General features: G+C 38.2%; 2 protein-coding genes across 3 annotated transcripts; both read left to right on the top strand.

The window, feature by feature from the left end:
• The first annotated feature begins 20 nt into the window (after positions 1–20).
• fastk (Fas-activated serine/threonine kinase) lies at positions 21–10,555 on the top strand. 2 transcript variants are annotated; one of them, XM_043264169.1, is made up of 10 exons: positions 21–736; positions 2,654–3,488; positions 4,149–4,622; positions 4,886–5,034; positions 5,346–5,412; positions 6,300–6,459; positions 6,537–6,628; positions 7,152–7,836; positions 7,930–8,044; positions 8,839–10,555. In XM_043264169.1, the coding sequence occupies exons 2-10, from the start codon at positions 2,696–2,698 to the stop codon at positions 8,923–8,925; spliced, it is 2,622 nt and encodes an 873-aa protein (XP_043120104.1). In that variant the 5' UTR covers positions 21–736; positions 2,654–2,695; the 3' UTR covers positions 8,926–10,555. The 2 variants fall into 2 exon arrangements, with proteins under 2 accessions (XP_043120104.1, XP_043120097.1); XM_043264162.1 differs by having other exon boundaries at positions 24–736; positions 5,196–5,412.
• Positions 10,556–11,550: 995 nt separating this feature from the next.
• tmub1 (transmembrane and ubiquitin-like domain containing 1) lies at positions 11,551–17,889 on the top strand. Its single transcript, XM_043220557.1, has 3 exons — positions 11,551–11,661; positions 14,234–14,802; positions 16,993–17,889. The coding sequence occupies exons 2-3, from the start codon at positions 14,279–14,281 to the stop codon at positions 17,342–17,344; spliced, it is 876 nt and encodes a 291-aa protein (XP_043076492.1). The 5' UTR covers positions 11,551–11,661; positions 14,234–14,278; the 3' UTR covers positions 17,345–17,889.
• The last annotated feature ends 794 nt before the right edge of the window (positions 17,890–18,683 follow it).

The following is an 18,683-nucleotide window of genomic DNA, read 5'->3' as shown; positions in this document are numbered from 1 at the left end:
AAATCAGAAAAACTATTATTATGACAAAGGGGAAAAAATCTGTCTGCCAGACAAGCACGTGTTTCCGGACTGCCTCTGTTGACTTCCGGGAACATGGCGATCACCGGGGTGGCGGATGACCACTGGCGGAGTGCAAGGGGAGTGTAACGGAAGGCTGGGCACCCCGAGGTTACAGGCCCTGACAAGACGAGTCCACCGCGGCGACAGGACACGAGTCTCGCGTGTGGATCTGTACCGAGACCACCGAGAGAAACAATTCCGCTCAGGCAGCTTTACCTTCACCTACACTGATAATCACTGACTTTAGCTGCTGGGAAAGAGTCGCGCATGTTGTTCAAGCCATGTCCTATCGGATCGCCCCAAATTCACGCACTATATTAGCCATATTTTAATAAAGCTGTCGCCATTTCGTGACGCGGAGCAGATCCACCGCAGCTTCAACGCGCAGATACTGTGAAATCTTCTTCTTCGGTGTAGCAGTTTGTTAGCAGCGCGCAGCTCTGCTCCTCTTCGGGGGGCCTCGGCAGATGCTCCATAAATCCTGCTTTTACAACATGTCAGTCCCGTTAGAGACTTTATTTAAAATCAGTTTGTGAATCCAAGCGGCTGTGCAGCACAGTTAACCGTCGAATCTGAATCGAGAGCAATAATCTTGCCAATGCCACCAATTCCTGCGTGCGAAGTCATCCTCCTGACCCTGCACATCCATCCATGCGCCAGCCTCTGAGATAAACATGTAAGCCTGCTTTTAACGACGTTATCACGCCAGGACTTACGGCTGCGTCGAAAGGGGAACGTTTTAGACCCGCTTTATTTTATAGTGGTACATTTATGAATGCGATTCTGTGTATTTACTCTTGACTGTTCAGGTACATTTAAAACTAATAACAAGTGTAAAAGAGAATGCTGGACGCTTGAGTTAAAGGAACAGTTATCCTTCGTTAAATATCGTTTACTCACCCTGTTCTTCTGAACGTGAATGACTTTCTTTTTTCTGTGGAACGCAGAATTTAGCGAATGAGGGGAAAAGCATAATTAAAGTAGTTCATTTGACTGCAATCTGAAGATATTATGAGCTAAAAAAAAAATCGCCATTATCAATGAAAATCATTCTTGAAAGCTGTGGGGTCACAATTGAGGTTCTTGTATGGGAAAAAAAAATCTAATTACAGTTGAAAATAACTTGATACCTTTTAAAATCTGATTATTCCCATGATGGCAAATTTTCCAGTTTTAGTGTCAATTGATCTTTCAGAAATCCTTCTGATATGCTGATTTGACGCTCAGGAAATATGTTTGCGAATATCCGTTGTTAAAAATAGTTGTGCTGCTTAATATTTTTGTGGAAAGCTATACACGTTGACAAAAGCATTCTAAAAGTATTTTGTATGACTATATTCCAAGTCTGAAGGCATGCAGGGAATTTCTGTGAGGAAAGTGTTAAAGTTAAAAGGTGAAAATCTTACGACAGCTGTAACTACCACCGTTGGACCGATCCTTGAATGGATGAGAACAGCTTGGACAAACTGCAGTGTATATCTCTTTTAGCGTTTTTACGTTTCAAACAGCATGAGAGCGAATAAATGACAGCATTTTCATTCAAGAGGAAAAATGTTGTGGAGACAGCATTAAAATAGTCTAAGAATGTTGTTGTTCTCAGAGGCGATCAGTGTTGCCATAGTGACTAGTCCAGCCATTGAAACCCCAACATGAGGCAGTGACAGCAGATGCATTTGTCTCTGTTTAAAGCAGACTCATAATACAATATTCAATATACAATATTTGGATTAGTACTTGTTTGAAATGCTTTTTTTTTTATATTTCTTCCCTTCAATCCCGAATGTGTAATTCTGTTCCGAAGTGTGTAGTATTTTACGTTTTTAAAAAAAAGTCTCTTATATTCATTATGAATGCATTTAAACATTTAGTAACATCAGTATTGTGAAATATTAGTTTATACAGTTTAAATTAGTTTCTGTTTCTGTAATGACAAAGATGAATTTTTTGGGAGTCCTTGGGAATAATTACAGTTATCAGTATCAAATAATCTTTCAAGAATCTTTCTAATGTGCCGATAAAGTGCTCAAGAACTTTTTTTATTATTATTATGTTGAATATGCCGTGTGTTGTGTTTTTGTGGAAAGCATGCTACATTTACAGAGTAGCGTGTATTATAAATATATTTTTAACAACTATTATAAGCTTTTACAGTCTCATTTGCATAATTTTAATCGGTCTTGTTAAATAAAGTACTAATTTCTTTTAAAAAATTCCCAAACTCAAACTTTTGTCTGGATAGCTGCTTTTAATATTTTGTATTTGGATCAAGCTTAGAATCAGTATCATTTTACTGTCTAAGAGAACCATCCTGATTCATAAATGAGGTCTGATTGGGATATGGGACGGGATATCCTCTCCTCCGCTCAGCGCCTGATGGAAAGGGCACATCAGCCTGACAATTCTCAAGTTACTGTCTATTTCTGGAGCACCTCCTGCCTGATTCGTTAGTGTAGAGATGAGTTTCTTTAAGTGCTCAACCATAATGTTGCATCTCGCTGCGGTTTAGCCCTAAAAGCTGCTGGATAAAGACAAAAAATAATAATAATTTGTACTGTCAAGTGTACTCGGTAAAACGTGTGCTTTCTGTTTGTAGGAGTGTTCTTTTGAACTTCACTGTTGGACCACCCTGTATACCATGCTGGGACTGCCTGTGTGCTTTGGCCTCTTAACCTGCAGGAGATTCTCCTCGCCCCACCAGTGTTCTAGCCTACTGAGTCTAGGTGCTCTCACTAGTATGTACACCACACGTATGTACAGCGGTGGCGGGGGCAAGCCGGGTCGCCGCATCGGCCTGATGGGAGGAGGGCCGCCCATGCTGGAGAACCACCATCATCCGCTCCCACCTCATCACCCCCATGTCCATCAGCCTCAGAGCTACCCACCCGTTTATCAAGCCCGTCTGGACGCCCATCGGCCCCACTACCAGACCCACCAGCACTTCCACACGCACCCTCAAGTCACCCACCTCCCACCTCCACACTACCAGCCCCATGCTCATTTGCACCACGGCAAGAAAAAGACCTGGAACTTCATCCACGAGAAGATGAGCTACGACACCTTCTTTACCATGAAGCGGTTGATCGATCGCTCGCGCACCGTGGATGAAGTCCTGCGCTGGGTCACGCAGAATCCAGGGAAGATCTCGCACAATCATTACCCCATTGCCCTACAGAAGATTGGTCAGCTCCTGGTGCTGCAGCAGGCTGGAGGTCAGGCTGGTGGGAGCGGATCAGGCGGCGGTGGAGGAGGAGGAGGAGCCGGTGACGGGGCCTTACCTGCGTCCTCTGCCGGAGGTTCGGGGGAGAATGCCATACGACAGATTCTTGATAATCAGGATTTTCAGACTCTCTGTGATGCCATTGTTAATGACTGCTCCAAGTTTGACAACTTCAGCATTGTTAACTGCCTTTATGCTGTAGCTGCTCTTGGTGAGTCCTTCCTGTTTAGTTCAATAGCTTAGCTAAAGTTAATGTACGCTGCATTAGATAACATGGGCAGACACTTTTAAATATTAGATCTAAAAAACTGCAATTTTTTTTTATTAAGCAAATGATGTTGATATTAAATATAACCTTTTTGTCAGAAAGTCAGATTTCTTAACTTCCAAGGATTTATTTAAAATTTAACAGGGTTAATTGGTTAAATGATGTGCTATAAACAAAAAATGAACAATTGCAAACAATATATATTTATATATAAAAAATAATGATTTTTATATATATATATATATATATATATATATATATATATATATATATATATATATATTATGTGTGTGTGTGTGTGTGTACATATGTATATGTGCAGATTTTTCTTTATAGCACATAATTTCAGTTATGTATAATGTATAAATATATATAAATGTAGAATGTTATGTATAATGTATAAATATATATAATATATATAAAAGGGTGCCCAAATAATTACAAAAATTTAGAAATTTAAATTGAAACTTTGTTTGAAAAACATTTTCAGTATAGCTTGTGATACTATGTAACTTAGTTAATTTCTATAGTTCCTCAATATAATATTTTAATATAACAACATGTATTGTTGTATTGATTCTGTGTGTTCTCCGTCTAACTCAGGGCTGCCCAGTGACTCTCAGATCGTACAGGTTCTGGAGGAAGAGTCCCAGGCTCGCCTGTCCCAGTTCAACCAAAAGGACATCTCCATGGTTTTCAGCAGCAGCATGAAGCTTCATCCGTCCAGCCAGCATCCCTTGATTGAATCATGTCTCGCCGGGCTAGAGAAGAACATTGAGCGGGAGCGCCACCCCCAAACGCTCTTCCTCCTGCTCTCCTACTACCGCACAAAATGGAGAGCGCTGCGGGCGGCGGATGGAGTTTCTCCTGAGCAGCTAGTGGTGAACCGCAAGATCCTGAGGCTGGTCAAGCACACGCTGGCCAGCGTTAGCAGCGTCAGGGACCATGAGATGGCTCTGCTGGATGAGATGCTCTCAGCGTGTGCCAGGGAGGCTAGCAACAAGAGCTTAGAGCTTATCTTCAGCTCTCACCTCTTCTACCAGAACAGGCAGGAGAAGTTTGTGAGCAGCCTCGCAGGTGAGTTAAAAACACATTTGTCTTGTTCAAAAATTAGAGACAGTTTGCCTCCTTAAGCCACAGCCTTCAGGTTATAAGTCCTACTCTCTATCTATTAGGCCATGAATGCACCAAAAAATGTCATTTTAAAATACAAAAATGGTGTAATTAACATATTTTAATACAGCAAGCAAAGTATTTTGTCACTTTCAGATTCATGCATGCTCTTGCCAAAAGTGGAATGAGGAATGAGGCTAACTTGAAAACCTTTTTCTCTTTTCCAGAGGAGTTGCCTAAAAAGGTCGATAGCATTACGCCTTACACCATGGCCCTCATCGCCAAATACATCGCTCGCCATCGCCTCAGAGAGACGCGCTTGCTGGACACTATCGCTGACTTCTTGGTCAAGAAGGGTGAATACTTGGACAGCAAGGTTAGACTACTCAAGATCTGGTGCTAAAAAGTTGTTTCTATATGAAAGAATCTTAAAAAATAAATAATTTTTTTTTATTTTGCATATTATATAATGCTAATAAAACCAGCTGAGCAATTTATTGTATTTAACTTTTCCCTTTGAACTTTTTCTGTGTCTAGGTGATCCAGAAGCTTGTTTTCCCATTCAGTCGCATGAGTTATCGGCCGGCTAATGAAGCTCAGTTTTTCTCCAAACTGGAGATGGTGCTTGAACTAAAGGCTCTGAGTTCTCCGCTGGCCACCGTAAACATCCTCATGTCTTTGTTTCAGCTGGGCCATTTTCCTGGGCTCGTTCTTCACCGTGTCTTCTCTCCATCGTTCATCAGTAATGTTACCAGTGAGTTGGAGTTTGTCATTACTGAATGGTTGTTTGAAAGCTAACGTGTTTGTGGATTGCTAAGAAGACTAGTGCTTGTCTCTTGAAAAGATCAAATAGTGAGCCTTTAAATATCCTTATTTGCTCAGATGGTTCAAGGCTTCATGTTTGTTTTTTAATATTTAATTAAACGTATTTATAGTACCCCGGTCAGACATAAGTAAACACTAAAACTGAATTAGACCAGTACAAACATTACAAACAGGTGACAGATGGCAATAGTGACCTCTGCTGGTGGAATTATTTCATAAATAACTTTTTATTTTCATTTATTTACTTTAAATAACTTTCATTGCAATTCATTAATAGTATTTATTTATACTTGTTTTGCTAGTATAAATAAAGACAATATTATACTGTATTGCAAAAAGGATAAAGGAATGGCTAGGTCATGTTTCAAATTATTAAATTCAGCAGAGAAAATACTGTCATAATGTATCAATACTTAAACATTTATTGCAATTTAGTTAATCATTTGTTTTCACCTTACAGAAGAAAGAATAGTTTTTTTTTAATCATTTAAATTTTTACTAAAATTATTTTAAAAGTTTCTTAAAATAGACTATCAAAAATTTGAGTTTGGGGTTTGTGAGTTTAAAAAAACAGAGATTTTAAGATTTTAAGAACTCTCTCATGCTTAACAAGGCTGAATGTGTTTCCTTATAAATTCAGTAAAGAAACAGCAATATTGCGAATATTATTATGATTTCATATTTTTGCAGAAATTAGATTTTTATTTTTCAAAACATTCTGTCAATAGAAAGCTCAGTTTTTATAAACCGCATTTATTGGAATTCTTTTGTATTGTTGTAAAAGAGTTTACTGTCACTTTTCTCTGTGTCTTGTAGACAGCCCATATGCCCTGATCGTACGTCGATACCTTTCACTACTGGACGCAGCCGTGGAGCTGGAATACAGGGACTACACTGGACCTCGCCTTCAGGATACCCACAAAGTGCTCATGTTCGACCACGCTTTAACTGCGGATGAGGTGAACCGCAAATACAGGTTAGTGACTTCAGTGGCCTGCCAGTCTCCTGAAATCCAAAAGAGATGTTGCATCAGTTTATCTGTTTGTGTTGCAGTTATAAAGGTCTGGTGGCAGAGGCACTCCGGCAGCTTGTTGGTGAGCATGGCTACAAACAAGATGAAGTTCTCGCACCAGGATATTACACAGGTCATTTTCTTTTTGTGATCCATGCATTTGTGTAATAATCGACTGATAGAGATGTTCAGATGGCAAGAGAGCAGAGTGGGTCTATATGATATTGCAGCCAAACCAAAAAATTCATGGCCAGTGCCATTAAAAAAAAAAAAAAAAAATCAAATCTAAATATTGTCAATAACTGTATGAATGCATTATAAATTTTTATTGTGTAGGATTATAAATATTAACTTTAATTCTGGTGCTGTTACGAAATTAATCCATAATGTTCTGGTACATATGTCTGTATATGTTGACTGTTGAGTATTGATTTCTAAAAAGTTTTATTTTTATATCATATTGTTATTAAATAGTAGTAATTAGTGTCTTATGCTTAGTGTGCATTTATTCAGTGGAAATGAACAGTAAAAGTAAGCTTACAAATATCGTGAAAAATTATTACAATTTTAAGTAACTGTAAAGTAATTTTATATACAAATATTAACAGTAATTTTAGCATTATTATGAAATTCACGTGGCATGTTCCTTCTGGCAGATTTCCTTCTGTGGATCGACAGCACGGGCCGGGTCCTTCCAATCAGAACAGGCACACCAGCAGCATCATTAGCAGCAGGTTCAGCCGCGTGCGTAGTACTGAACCTCAAATCTCCAGAGGGGCCCGGCTCAGTCGCGGCCCTTACTACTGACTTCCAGAAGTTCTCTCCCTTCGCCCCTTCACTGGAGGAAGGGGCCGACAAACGAGCAGGAGAGGAGTCTGCCTTCCTCTCTGCTCACATGCGTCCAGCAGCAGTGGCGGCGGCGGCAGGAAGTGGAGGATCTCAGAGGGTCGGCCCTAATGGAACAGTCCCGCTGGAATACAACCCATATTACACCACTTCAGATTACTACTCGACTCTAGCCAAGGAACACTCTCTGGAGAGCCAGGACAGCTCCACCCTCAGTAGCCCTTCAGACTGCCTGACCCAGACGGGGCCCTCCGTTACAGGCACGGTTGCTCCACAAGACTCCCTGTTCCAGTTCTCCATTGGAAAAATCCTGGAGGATGAGGGAGGTGCTGCGACGGGAGCCAACCAGGGGCCGGACTGTGAGATTCCTACGTTTTACGAAGATGTTTCGTACCCAGAGGGTGGCGAGAGTGACGTTGTGGCTGCTTCTCCACTGCAGCTTCACAACCCAGACAACCCTGAAGCTGACCGAACCACAGGAGAGCAGATGAAGAGGTCAGTCCTTCCTTTATCGTTCAGTCAAATGTATATCTCTGCCATCTGGGCATATCTTTTTAACCCTTTCTTTCTGTCATTTCTTTGTGGCAGGGTAATTATGTCTGTGAATGATAAATGGCATTACTGCCATAATTCTGATGTGCTGGTTGGGTCCAGGGCAATGAGAGACCGTCACCTGCAGTTATTGGGATACATCATACTACAGGTGAAAACTGAAAAAAACATATTTGATGTACTCAGGCTTGAGATATCATATAAGCTGTCTAGTTTCTTTAAATAGTAGGAACCCACCAATATTTGGTATTGGTATTGGACTTAATTTTAATAGCAGAATATAATTTTATGTTATAGTTCAATAGTACATTCAAACCTAATCTGATTGGAGCTATTTTCATTAAAAAAATAAAAAAAAACACTAGTTTAACTAGGTCTATATGGATATATATGCATGGGGAAAATATAGCAAAAAGATTATTTTCTGAACTGAATAATTGTATTCAGCAAGGAGACATTAAATTGAACAAAAAAGACAATATTCATTATATTTAAAAAACAACAACTAATTTCAAATAAATGCAGTTAATCAAACTTTTTATCCGTCAAAAAATTATGAAAAGTAATATTAATTAAGAATATTAAGAGTATTAATCAGCACAACTGATTTACACTTTGATGTAATAAGAAATGGAAATGTTTTAAGTTTCTTGAGCATCAAATCAGCATATTAGAAAGATTTGTGAAGGATCAAGTGACACTGAAGACTGAAGTAATGATGCTGAAAATTCAGCTTTGTGATCACAGGAATACATTTCTGTTTAAAATGTGTTTAAATGGAACTCCGCTTTTTAAAATTGTAATAATATTGTACATTTGTACTGTATTTTTGATCAAATAAACTTGCTAAATGTTTATTATAATATTAAGGTAGATTGTGACAATTATTTTAAATCCCAGTGTTTATATAATATTTCTAAAATGTAACTTGTATTTTACTTGTAGTTGCCCTATTTGGAGTTGGAGAAACTGAACGGGATTGAGGAAGTGAAGCAGTACCTACACAAAAAGCTGCTGGAGGTCCCTTTATGACGACATAAATGCAGTGTGTGTATGTGTGCTTCACAGAGCATGTGCGACATCCACAGTTTGAAGAGGTTTCGTTATTTTCAGAAAGACTATGGTGTACGTATGTGTGTGTGTGTGTGTGTGTGTGTGTGTGCGTGCGTGCGTGTGTGTGTGTGTGTATGTGAGCGTCTGTATGTGCGTTTGTACACAGGATGTGAACAGTCCTTGTTTTCAGGACAAAACTTCGGCGGACACGAGGAATCTGGGTGGGTGTTATTGTTATTCTTTAATTACACAGAGATCTTCTTTGGGCAAAGTTCGAAATAATACATGTAGTCTAACTGTGCCTGGATGATACAGCTTATTCAGCGTCAAGCAGCAAGCATAACTTCCCTCAGCAAATGATCAAGAGCCATTTCATTGTCAGTGAACATCACCAAAAAAATCAGCAGCACTTCTGAAATCTTTTCTATTTTGTCCAGAGTTAGATTTTCTTGGTATATTTGGGGGTGAAGGGAGTTTGTTATTATATATTCCCCAGCATTTTATTTTAGTTGATGTATTCCCACGTCCCCTTTTGTGTCCTCACTGCTATTTAGGTGCAAATTTGGGAGCAGGAACTGAGTTTGTCTTTTGGGGCAGTTCTAGTATAGTGTATTTTACAGATGTGGACACGAGTGCGCGGGGGATCCGGTGATGAGCCACGGCTATTTGCACAGCTATTCGCTTCCACCGTGACCACGGCTGCTCTGTGATTTTTAAACCTAAAAGAATTGACGGTTCGGTGATAAATATTGGACGTATATGTTAAGAAATAAATGGGGATGTTGATTAAAAGTCTTATGATGCAAACTGTACGGAGTTACAGAACAGATAAAGATGGAATGTACAAGAATTATTATATGCAGGAATGAGTTACATTTATGTATTTTATTTTCTCAAGATGATTAACCGCTTTGGTGTCATGTGAGGGGAAAAGCAATGCACAAAGTTGACTGCAGGATAGTTATTTAATAATGTTTTCATCTCTCCCTTGCGGAGAACGTTGCAATTTTTTAGATTGTGCCTTTAGTGTGAATCTGTCCTCTTTGTAATCTTCAGACAAATTCTAAACTAAAAGTCTTTTTTTTTCGAAAAGACAAGTAAATGTAGCTGCAGTTAAAAATGTTAATTTCATCGTCATAAAGAAGTTAATCCATGGAATCCGGTTGGATTTGTCATATTCATTTTTTTGTCACAGTGACAGGCAACAATCTAGTGTGATGTTTAAGTATTATCATAGTTTATTTTAATAAGTACAAAATAAGATTTGCATAGTTGATTTCAGCTGAAGCCAAGAAGGTTTGTTAAATCAAGGCCTTGCTTACATTCATGTGATTCGAGATGCTTGATACGAAAAGATGCTAAGATCAGATCTTAATATGAAAGCTGTATTTCGTGCAAGTCAACCATATACCACTTTCTCTGTGTGCATTTGCTTTGCTCTTTCTTTAGAGGGAAAGATAATTTATTATGGGAAGTGAATGTAAGTGGACTGTGTGAGTGAATGTCTGTTTGTTGGGTAGCAGGTGGGGAAATGGATCGAAATGTCTGTTTATATATACATATTAAAATGTCTATATAAAAAAAAGATTATTAAAAATGAAAAAGCAGAGATTGTCTTGAATTGATTTTTTCAAGCCTGATAGATATCCTTATATCCAATTCTACACTGCAAGCAACCAGTGTGCATTTTTATTTTAGTATTATTTGTATATGATTATAGTATTAACAATTTAAATTATTATTATTATTGGCTTATATACTTTGTTATAATTTTAATTTTAGCTTGGTAAGTATTTTGGCTAAATATTAATAATAATAGTAGTAAATAGTAAATAATAGTTTCTATTTTTTATCATCAATGTTTTGTTTGTTTCATTTCCATTACTCTGATATTGTTTCATATCTGTATGACTTTCGTTCTTACGCAGAAAACAAAGGAAGTTTTTTGTTAAATAAATATTAATTTTATAAATAATATTAATTATTAATTACTTTTAATTCTGCTTCATTTCAGTTAAGAAAGTGGTAGTTCGTTGACAATATGTCTCATCTGGGGATAAATCCTCATCAGAGGTTTGAATATGTAAATCTTGTTAATTGACTTCAAAAGGGATTTTACATGAATTTAAATCCGGCCTGTTAAACATAATGGATTCAGGCTATTTAATACACTTTGATCAGGTGTTAGTGGCAGTTTGTCATTTAGTGTCCAACACATCTAAGCAGCTGTGTGTGAAGGACAAACAGTAAAAACTACATTTTCAGATGATCTAGTTGCAAAGATATGCATTCACTGAAAGAGCAGTGTTTTGTTTTTGTTTTGGCACAGCTGCATTGACAGGTAAAGTGTTCCTAAAGAAACAATAACACAAAATTTCTGTCAAAAATGGTAAATTACATTTTCATTAGTGAATTATCCCTTTAAGTGCTTTCAGAAATAGGTACGTCAATCTACATATATTAGTAATTTCAGTAATATATAACGTTGTAAAGCTCATGTCATCTAACAATATCGAAAATGTGTCATTTTGACTAGATTATTGCTATTAGTTGTCTTGAAAGATTTGACTTAAATCAATATAAACCTTTATTTTGAAGGCAGGTTTTTAAACCGGAAGTAGTCGTTGTGGCGTCATTCTATCCTGCCTGTGATCAGGAAGCGCAGACGTTAAACGGTGCGAATCATGGACCATCATACGATGTGATATGTCAACGGTAAGTCGTTTTCGGAGCCTCGCAGAGTATTTTACGAAGTTTTAATTCCACTCATTTCGAGGACACGGGCGTAGCTGAAGGAAACGGCTGTCTTGAGCGCGTGGTGGCGGCTCTGTTTCGTGGCTGTAGCGGTGCCTTTACGTCCACGGACAGATTTTCAGTAATAAACACACCTGATGCTTATCACACCGACACTCGTGGCTTTAGAAAACATACGCATTGGGTGTTTTTGTGAACAATAGTTAACAAACTTTTTTTGTGGATGTGCTGATTTACGTGGCTGTTGACATCTGTAGTTTTTTTCGTTTCCTGTTCGTACCCTTACCCTTTACCTTTACTTTTTATGATTGGAAGCCTAAATTCACCTGATTACTCCTATGCGTTTAAAAAATGTATTTGCATCTAAGTCGATAGTTCACCCAATAGTGAAAAATGTCATCGTGTGCTCTCCTTCTTGTTGTCAAATCCGTGTGTCACTATTTCTGTTCAACAAAAGAGATGTTTGATAGAACTACGGCTTAACTTCACTTTCATTATGACCTATAATGTTATGAAAGTCAAAACTGGTTAAGGCTGTCACTCTGTGATGTTCTGAATAGCATCTCTTCGTTCGTTATGTGGATGAAAGAAAATCATAGAGGTTTAAAGCGGATACTGAGGAACATGTTCTACCCTCTTTGCTCTTGGGGAATGTGCTGTGCAGAGGACTGCATGCATAATGAAAGCAGCTGTCATGAGGCGGCATGAGATACGGCCTGAAACATGCTGACTTCCACAGTAAAAGAGGGGAAATATCTGGTTAACTGAGGGACCACTTCACTGCTTCTCTGTTAAGCGGTTGCAGCTTATGCTTGTGAAAGCATAAAGTATTGTACGCCGACTATTTCTGCTTTAGTTGTCACGTTGTGGGAAAACATCAAATTTATAGACCAATTTATTGACCTACAATGATCCAATTGGATATATGGCATAGTTTTCTATGGCGAGACACTAAAGACAAAACCGTAGATTTTTCATGTGCTGTTTGAGATTAAAGGGTAGGTGGTTTTTAATGGCATGTCTGCGTTAGAGTAGTAGAAAGAAAACATTCAAAATACACATTTAAGTATTTGTTACACTTTATTTCCGTCTGGAGGTTTCATTTACAATACACGTCTTTAAATGCTGTTGTTTGAAAATGAGTTTTTTTCCCCTTGTGCACTGAGCGCTTATGTCCTACACCTAAATTTTAATATTGTTTTGTTCTCGTGTGCGTTCCAAAGGAATTTTACCGAGGAGTTTGTTCTTTTATCATTTTCCTGATATAATATTGGTTAAATCCTAATAATGCGGGGAGTGTTTTTTTCCCCTTGCTGATGAAGCTTGACAGTATTTTCAAATTTTGGGAGTAATAAAAGATATTCAAAATCTCCTCTTTTAAAAAAAACAAACAAACAAACAAACTTATATGTTGGCAAAATGAAAGAGGACCTGGTTTTGTCCAATGTTCATATCTCGGAAAAAAAATAATAATTTAATGCATTTTAATTAACAATTTTTAGCAATGCACCAAAATTAAAAAAATTCTTGGCTGAAGTTGATTCTGAACAAAATGAAACACCGGGCTGAAGGCTGAATACAGAATGTGTTTTTCAAAAATTTTGCCCCTTATATTTTGCTATTTTTCACAATTGCATAAATTAAATAGCCAAAATGTGCTAAGGCCCTTTTGAGACCCCCTTCTTATGTATTTTTTTTTACTGTACAAATAAATGCAGCCTTGCTGAGCAGAAGAGGCTCAATTTGTATGCTGTTCATCTGTGGTGTTTTGCCTTAAAGATTATTTTGATAAAAATGCTGGTTAATTAAAAAGTCATGTTGTAGTTATTACAGAAAAGGGCTTTTTGAATGTTAGAATAACACAGTTTGTGTAAAATAAATAAATAGATTCAGCTAAAGGTTTTCCTGATCACTTTTCACATTCATAATGTCTCAGAGTTTATAGCAACTTCTGCAAATTGTTATTGAATGGTGTACATCTTTAAGCTTCCACTGTAGCTCATGCATATTTCATAGTATGTTTCTGTCGTTTGTAGCAGACAATTTGAGTGTAAGGGGATATGTCTTAGTGCATGCCAGATATTTCGGCTATATTTTAAAGCTGGCTGGATGCTCAAAGGCCATGACCGAGTCTTCAAATAACATCTATTAAGTTGTTATTACTATTATTTATTATTTTGTTATTAATATTGTTATTTTAAAATCCTATTAAAAAGGTCAAGACATTTGGATATACAGTTTATTTTAAAGTGTCCTTGTTTCACTGTAATTATACATTTAAGTGTTTAGTATAGTTAACTACATTTTCTCATATGTACTATATGGCTAGAGTTAGGCTGAGTTTGGTTTAGGGTTAGTTGCATGTAATTATACATAATTAATTGTCATTATAATAGTTAATAAATGCAACGAGTAACAAGGACACCGTAAAATAAACTGTTATCAAATTGAGTCAGAACTGTGGAAACCTTATATCTAAATGAAATAATGAACTGTCAGGAATGTCATCAGTAATTGTGAACGTGTGCTGTAGGTGCCTAGTCTGAAGTTGCCTTAGTCCAGGACACAGCAGACCAGGATGGCTCTAATAGAGGGGGTGGGTGATGAGGTCACCCTGCTCTTTGGAGTGGTGTTCCTGGTGCTCGTCCTGGTTCTGGCCTGGGCCTCCACCCACACTGTTGAACCCCCTGAACACCTCCTGTCACCCAGCCCAGGGACCTCCCCCTCCACAGAGACTGACAGCCAGGAGCCGCTCCCCCCGGGCAACACGGACTCGTCTCCCGGCGGCGTCAGCGAGAACGATAAGAGTGAGCCTGGAACAGACGCGGGAGCGGCGGGACATTCCCCGGATGCTAGTAGGGCTGAAGGAGGCGAGGGAGGCCTCCTGGAAGAAGCAGGGATCGGGAGGGATGGGTTGAGACATCGAGAATCAGCGGGTCCCTCGACTCAAACTCCAGCCAGTGCCCCAAGTGCCACACAGCCTTCAGCCGAAGATGCACCGAATGACACCCAAAGAAACATGGTGCTCAGGCTGAAGTTCTTGAATGATACTGAGAGGACAGCACAGGTCAATCCTCAAGACACCATTGGTTACATTAAACGGTAAGCAGCTAAAAACCAATCGTAATGATATTAAATAAACAAAATCCTTAAGTATATATATTTTTCATATACATTCATGTTTCAAAAGTTCTCGTTTGCACATTTAGTTTTTTTCCGGTTCGTTGTAATTGTGCCTGTACTGCTTCTGTTTGTCTTCTGTTTCTTGCTTTTATCAAGATGGCTGTTGTACAGCAACCATTCGTTCTCATGAGAGGGCATTTTTGCCGTTTATTCAATTTTTTGCGTAAGGATTCTATCATTGGCTACCTGCTGAATTAATTGTCACTAGGAAACGTATACATTTTTATCAATATATAAGAAAGCTTCTGCCAAGAAATTGTCTGCAGCAGCAGCAGCCCACACACAGTTTCCGGCCAGAGACCTTTTGTTCCAACACCACTACTTCATCCTATGCAGTGTGTAGCGCTATTCTTTCAGTCAGAAGAGTGAACCAAAAAAAACCCTCCTTAAGCCTCATGAGACACAATTATCCATCCTTACAAGCAGTACCAATCTATTAAAATCAGGCAGAAGAGTTGTTCAAGTCTAGTGGAAATACGAGGCACTGATGTGTGGGAGTCCACCTCATGTTTGTAGTAGGTAAAAGCACCCTTTCGCTAGGTGAGGGGTCAGATTGGAGAGTTTTGAATTTTGAAAAGTTATTCATTAGGAAGGCAGCTTGTGTTTTCAAGGAAAATCACCGCACAGTCAGTATTTGCTGAATTGAGGGTTTTTTCCCCGTGGAATGTAAACATTGCTGAGCAGCTTTACAGAATGCTTACATTATTCTAATGATAGTTTTTAAAACACTCTTTCATTCAGTTTTTTTTACAAATGCTTCAGATGTTCCAAACTCACAAAAAATGTACCATTTAAAATAGTTTAATATCCATTGGCACAGCATTATTTAGATGGTGTGCAAAATGTAAAGTCTGCATTTCTGCATAATGGGAATTAGATTTTTTTTTTTATTAGTGAAGGTGTTTTTTTTTTTTTTTTTTGGAGCTACACACCAAACCATATTGCAACAATTTTGACATTGTAATTTTAATTTGAACTGTGACCCTCTTTAAAGGAGCTGAATATAGAATCCCTGAAACTGACTTACGCCATATGAAGTATATTTGAAAACCACTAGAAGCCATTTTTGTACATTTAAGAATGATTCTAAATACATATATTATGCCTTTTCCTCATTCCTCATTTTTCACTCCAGATTTGTCCACTAGATTGTAAGTTAAATTATACATTTTTAATACTTCTTTTTTTGTAATTTAAAACTTATGAAGCTAACGAAACTTGATTTTGTTATACTTTAATAAACCCAAGGAGAGGGTTGCACGATAAATCGTGATTAAATCGTAATCCCGATTAGAAGCTGTGATTGTCATGCGTGTCTTTCAGTGAAGCGTGGTTCTGTGATCAGCGGTGAATCTCCATCTGAACGCCAGAGGGCGCTCTCACGTGGAAACTCCAAATACGCACTAAAGAAGAAACCCTGAAAAAAAAAAGCCCAAACAAAAAACTTAAAATGCTTTCGTTGATTAAATTTGACTAATAACACACAACTATGCAATATGACTGAATTATTTTTATTTTTTTGTCATAATAATGTATATAATAAAATTCTAATCAACATAGCCTTTTTTCACTATTTAGAATACAATGAAATATTGCGTCCCTTAATTATTGTGTATAAGAAGCCACATCATCTCACAGAAAGATTCATTTCAAACACTCAAACATAACGGACATTATGAAATGAGTTTAGAGTAAAAACGCGTTATTAAATGTGGTATTTTCACGTGCCTTCACCTTCAGATGGAGCAGCATTTACTACACAGAGGTGTTGTTCACTGAGAAGATACGCAAGCAGCTGTCATAATCGTACAATTGCGAAATCGACAAAACCGGTTAAGATAATGAACATGATTTTTGTGTACCTTGTCAGAGAACTACGACTGTGTAGTAAATGCTACTCCATCTGAAAACAGGTCATGGAGATTTACTTCCGATCACCGAACCAGCGATTAATCGCGTTCAATTAATTGTGTAGCCCTACCCAAGAAAGACCTTTTCTGTTTCTTTGCGTAGTTATGATATATTTTAAAAATTCTTAAAGAAGTCGAGCAGCATGTGAAGGGGTGTGTGTGTGTATATAAACATCTGTGTGTTTGATGACATTTTCAGGACTTACTTTGCTGGACAGGAGCACCAGGTACGTCTGATTTACCAGGGTCAGCTCCTTCAGGATGACGCTCAGACGCTGGCCTCCCTCAACCTGGCCGACAACAGTGTTCTGCACTGCCACATCTCACAGCACGCCACGCGGGCCATGCCTGCCGGGGCTCGGGCTGCTGACCAGGTGCATGTGGCGCTCAACGTGGGCAGCCTCATGGTGCCTCTGTTCGTGCTTATGCTTTCTGTGCTCTGGTACTTCCAGATTCAGTACAGGCAGTTCTTCACTGCACCTGCCACCGCCTCACTCGTGGGCATCACCATCTTCTTTAGTTTTGTTGCGTTTGGGGTGTATCGCCGTTGATGGCTGTTTCTGTCCACTCATAGTCAGCATTTGCGCACATACAGATACACATTCTTTGCACTTGCTCACTCACCAGTGCCAGTGGCAATGTCTTCTGGGAATTTTGGACTTTTCAGGTTTGCTGAAGGCTGTGATTTCAGAGAAACATCTCTGAGGTTGTCCGTTTTTTTTTTTTTTTGGTTCGGTTCATCACTTTTGCCATTTCATCTGCACCAAGTTTATGCTTGTCACAGATAGAAATATGCTATATATTTGATTTTTTAAAAAGGAAAAATAGAGATGCTGATTGTGCCTGTCCTCTTTTTCTTATTTTTGTTTTCATGTGCATGCTGCCAGTGTGAAACTGGGGCTTGCTTGTAAGAGGGTATGTGAGTTGATGGTGTTTGAGTTTCAAGCAGGGCTCGTCTGGCTGTCTGCCAGACTCAAACTCTGTAGTAAAGCAGTTCAGCTAGAGCTGCTCTTATGTGTTGGGACAATTAAAATAATTTGTGTACAATAAGGCTTTTGAAATGGAGATATAATCTATTAAATCATTCTTTTATTTACCGGTTGAGTGGTGTCATTATTTTAAATGTTTTACCTCTGGTCATATGATCATTTTGAGACTCGTGTGTCTGTTTTTTGCAAAATGGCAATTTATTGTATACTGTAGTCCTCAAAAACATTTTTGGAGTCTAAGGTCAAATTTAACACGTTCAGTTATGAATAAGATATCACAGCATGTGGCATCTGCTAACAAGTGATCCATCAAGTCATCTTTCCAATTACTTTCAACTGGTTTCAGAATGTTATTTAGTCCACACCGGTGTCATAAAAGATTGAGTAAAGGTGTAGTTTGTTGCATTAACATGGACGTGTGACAAGTTTGAAAAGAAAAAGTGAAATCTGAAAAGTATCAATATAAGTGTTTACCTCAATTCCAGACACTATGGCTCAGTTTCACAGGCAGGGTTTAGCCTGAACCAGTTAAGACATTTAAGCAGCTTTTATAAAAATGGCCTAGAATAAACATTACAGGTGCGCATGTTGAGACAGACCAATGTTGCTGATATTTTAAGGTATGTCAGAGTAAGATATTTTCAATTGAGAGCTCAAATATGGATTTTATTCTAGGACTAGCGCTGTGAAACGGGGGTATATCTTGAAACCGCAAGTTTTTGTGAAATGAATGCCACTTGGTATGAGGTTTTGTTACGTAATGGAAAGACATATACCTTATTTATGAATCTTTAAAAAAAAAAAAAAAAAAAGCTTTTAGGTCCACTAAATATGTGAGGGGAATGTAACAATGTGTGTGTATGTACATATTAAATATGTGTATATGAATGCTTAGCAAAGT

This window comes from Puntigrus tetrazona, chromosome 2 (genome assembly GCF_018831695.1).
Source record: "Puntigrus tetrazona isolate hp1 chromosome 2, ASM1883169v1, whole genome shotgun sequence".
NCBI lineage: Eukaryota > Metazoa > Chordata > Actinopteri > Cypriniformes > Cyprinidae > Puntigrus > Puntigrus tetrazona.
The sequence above is the reverse complement of the archived record's forward strand: the minus strand, read 5'-3'. Positions and strand labels throughout refer to the sequence as shown.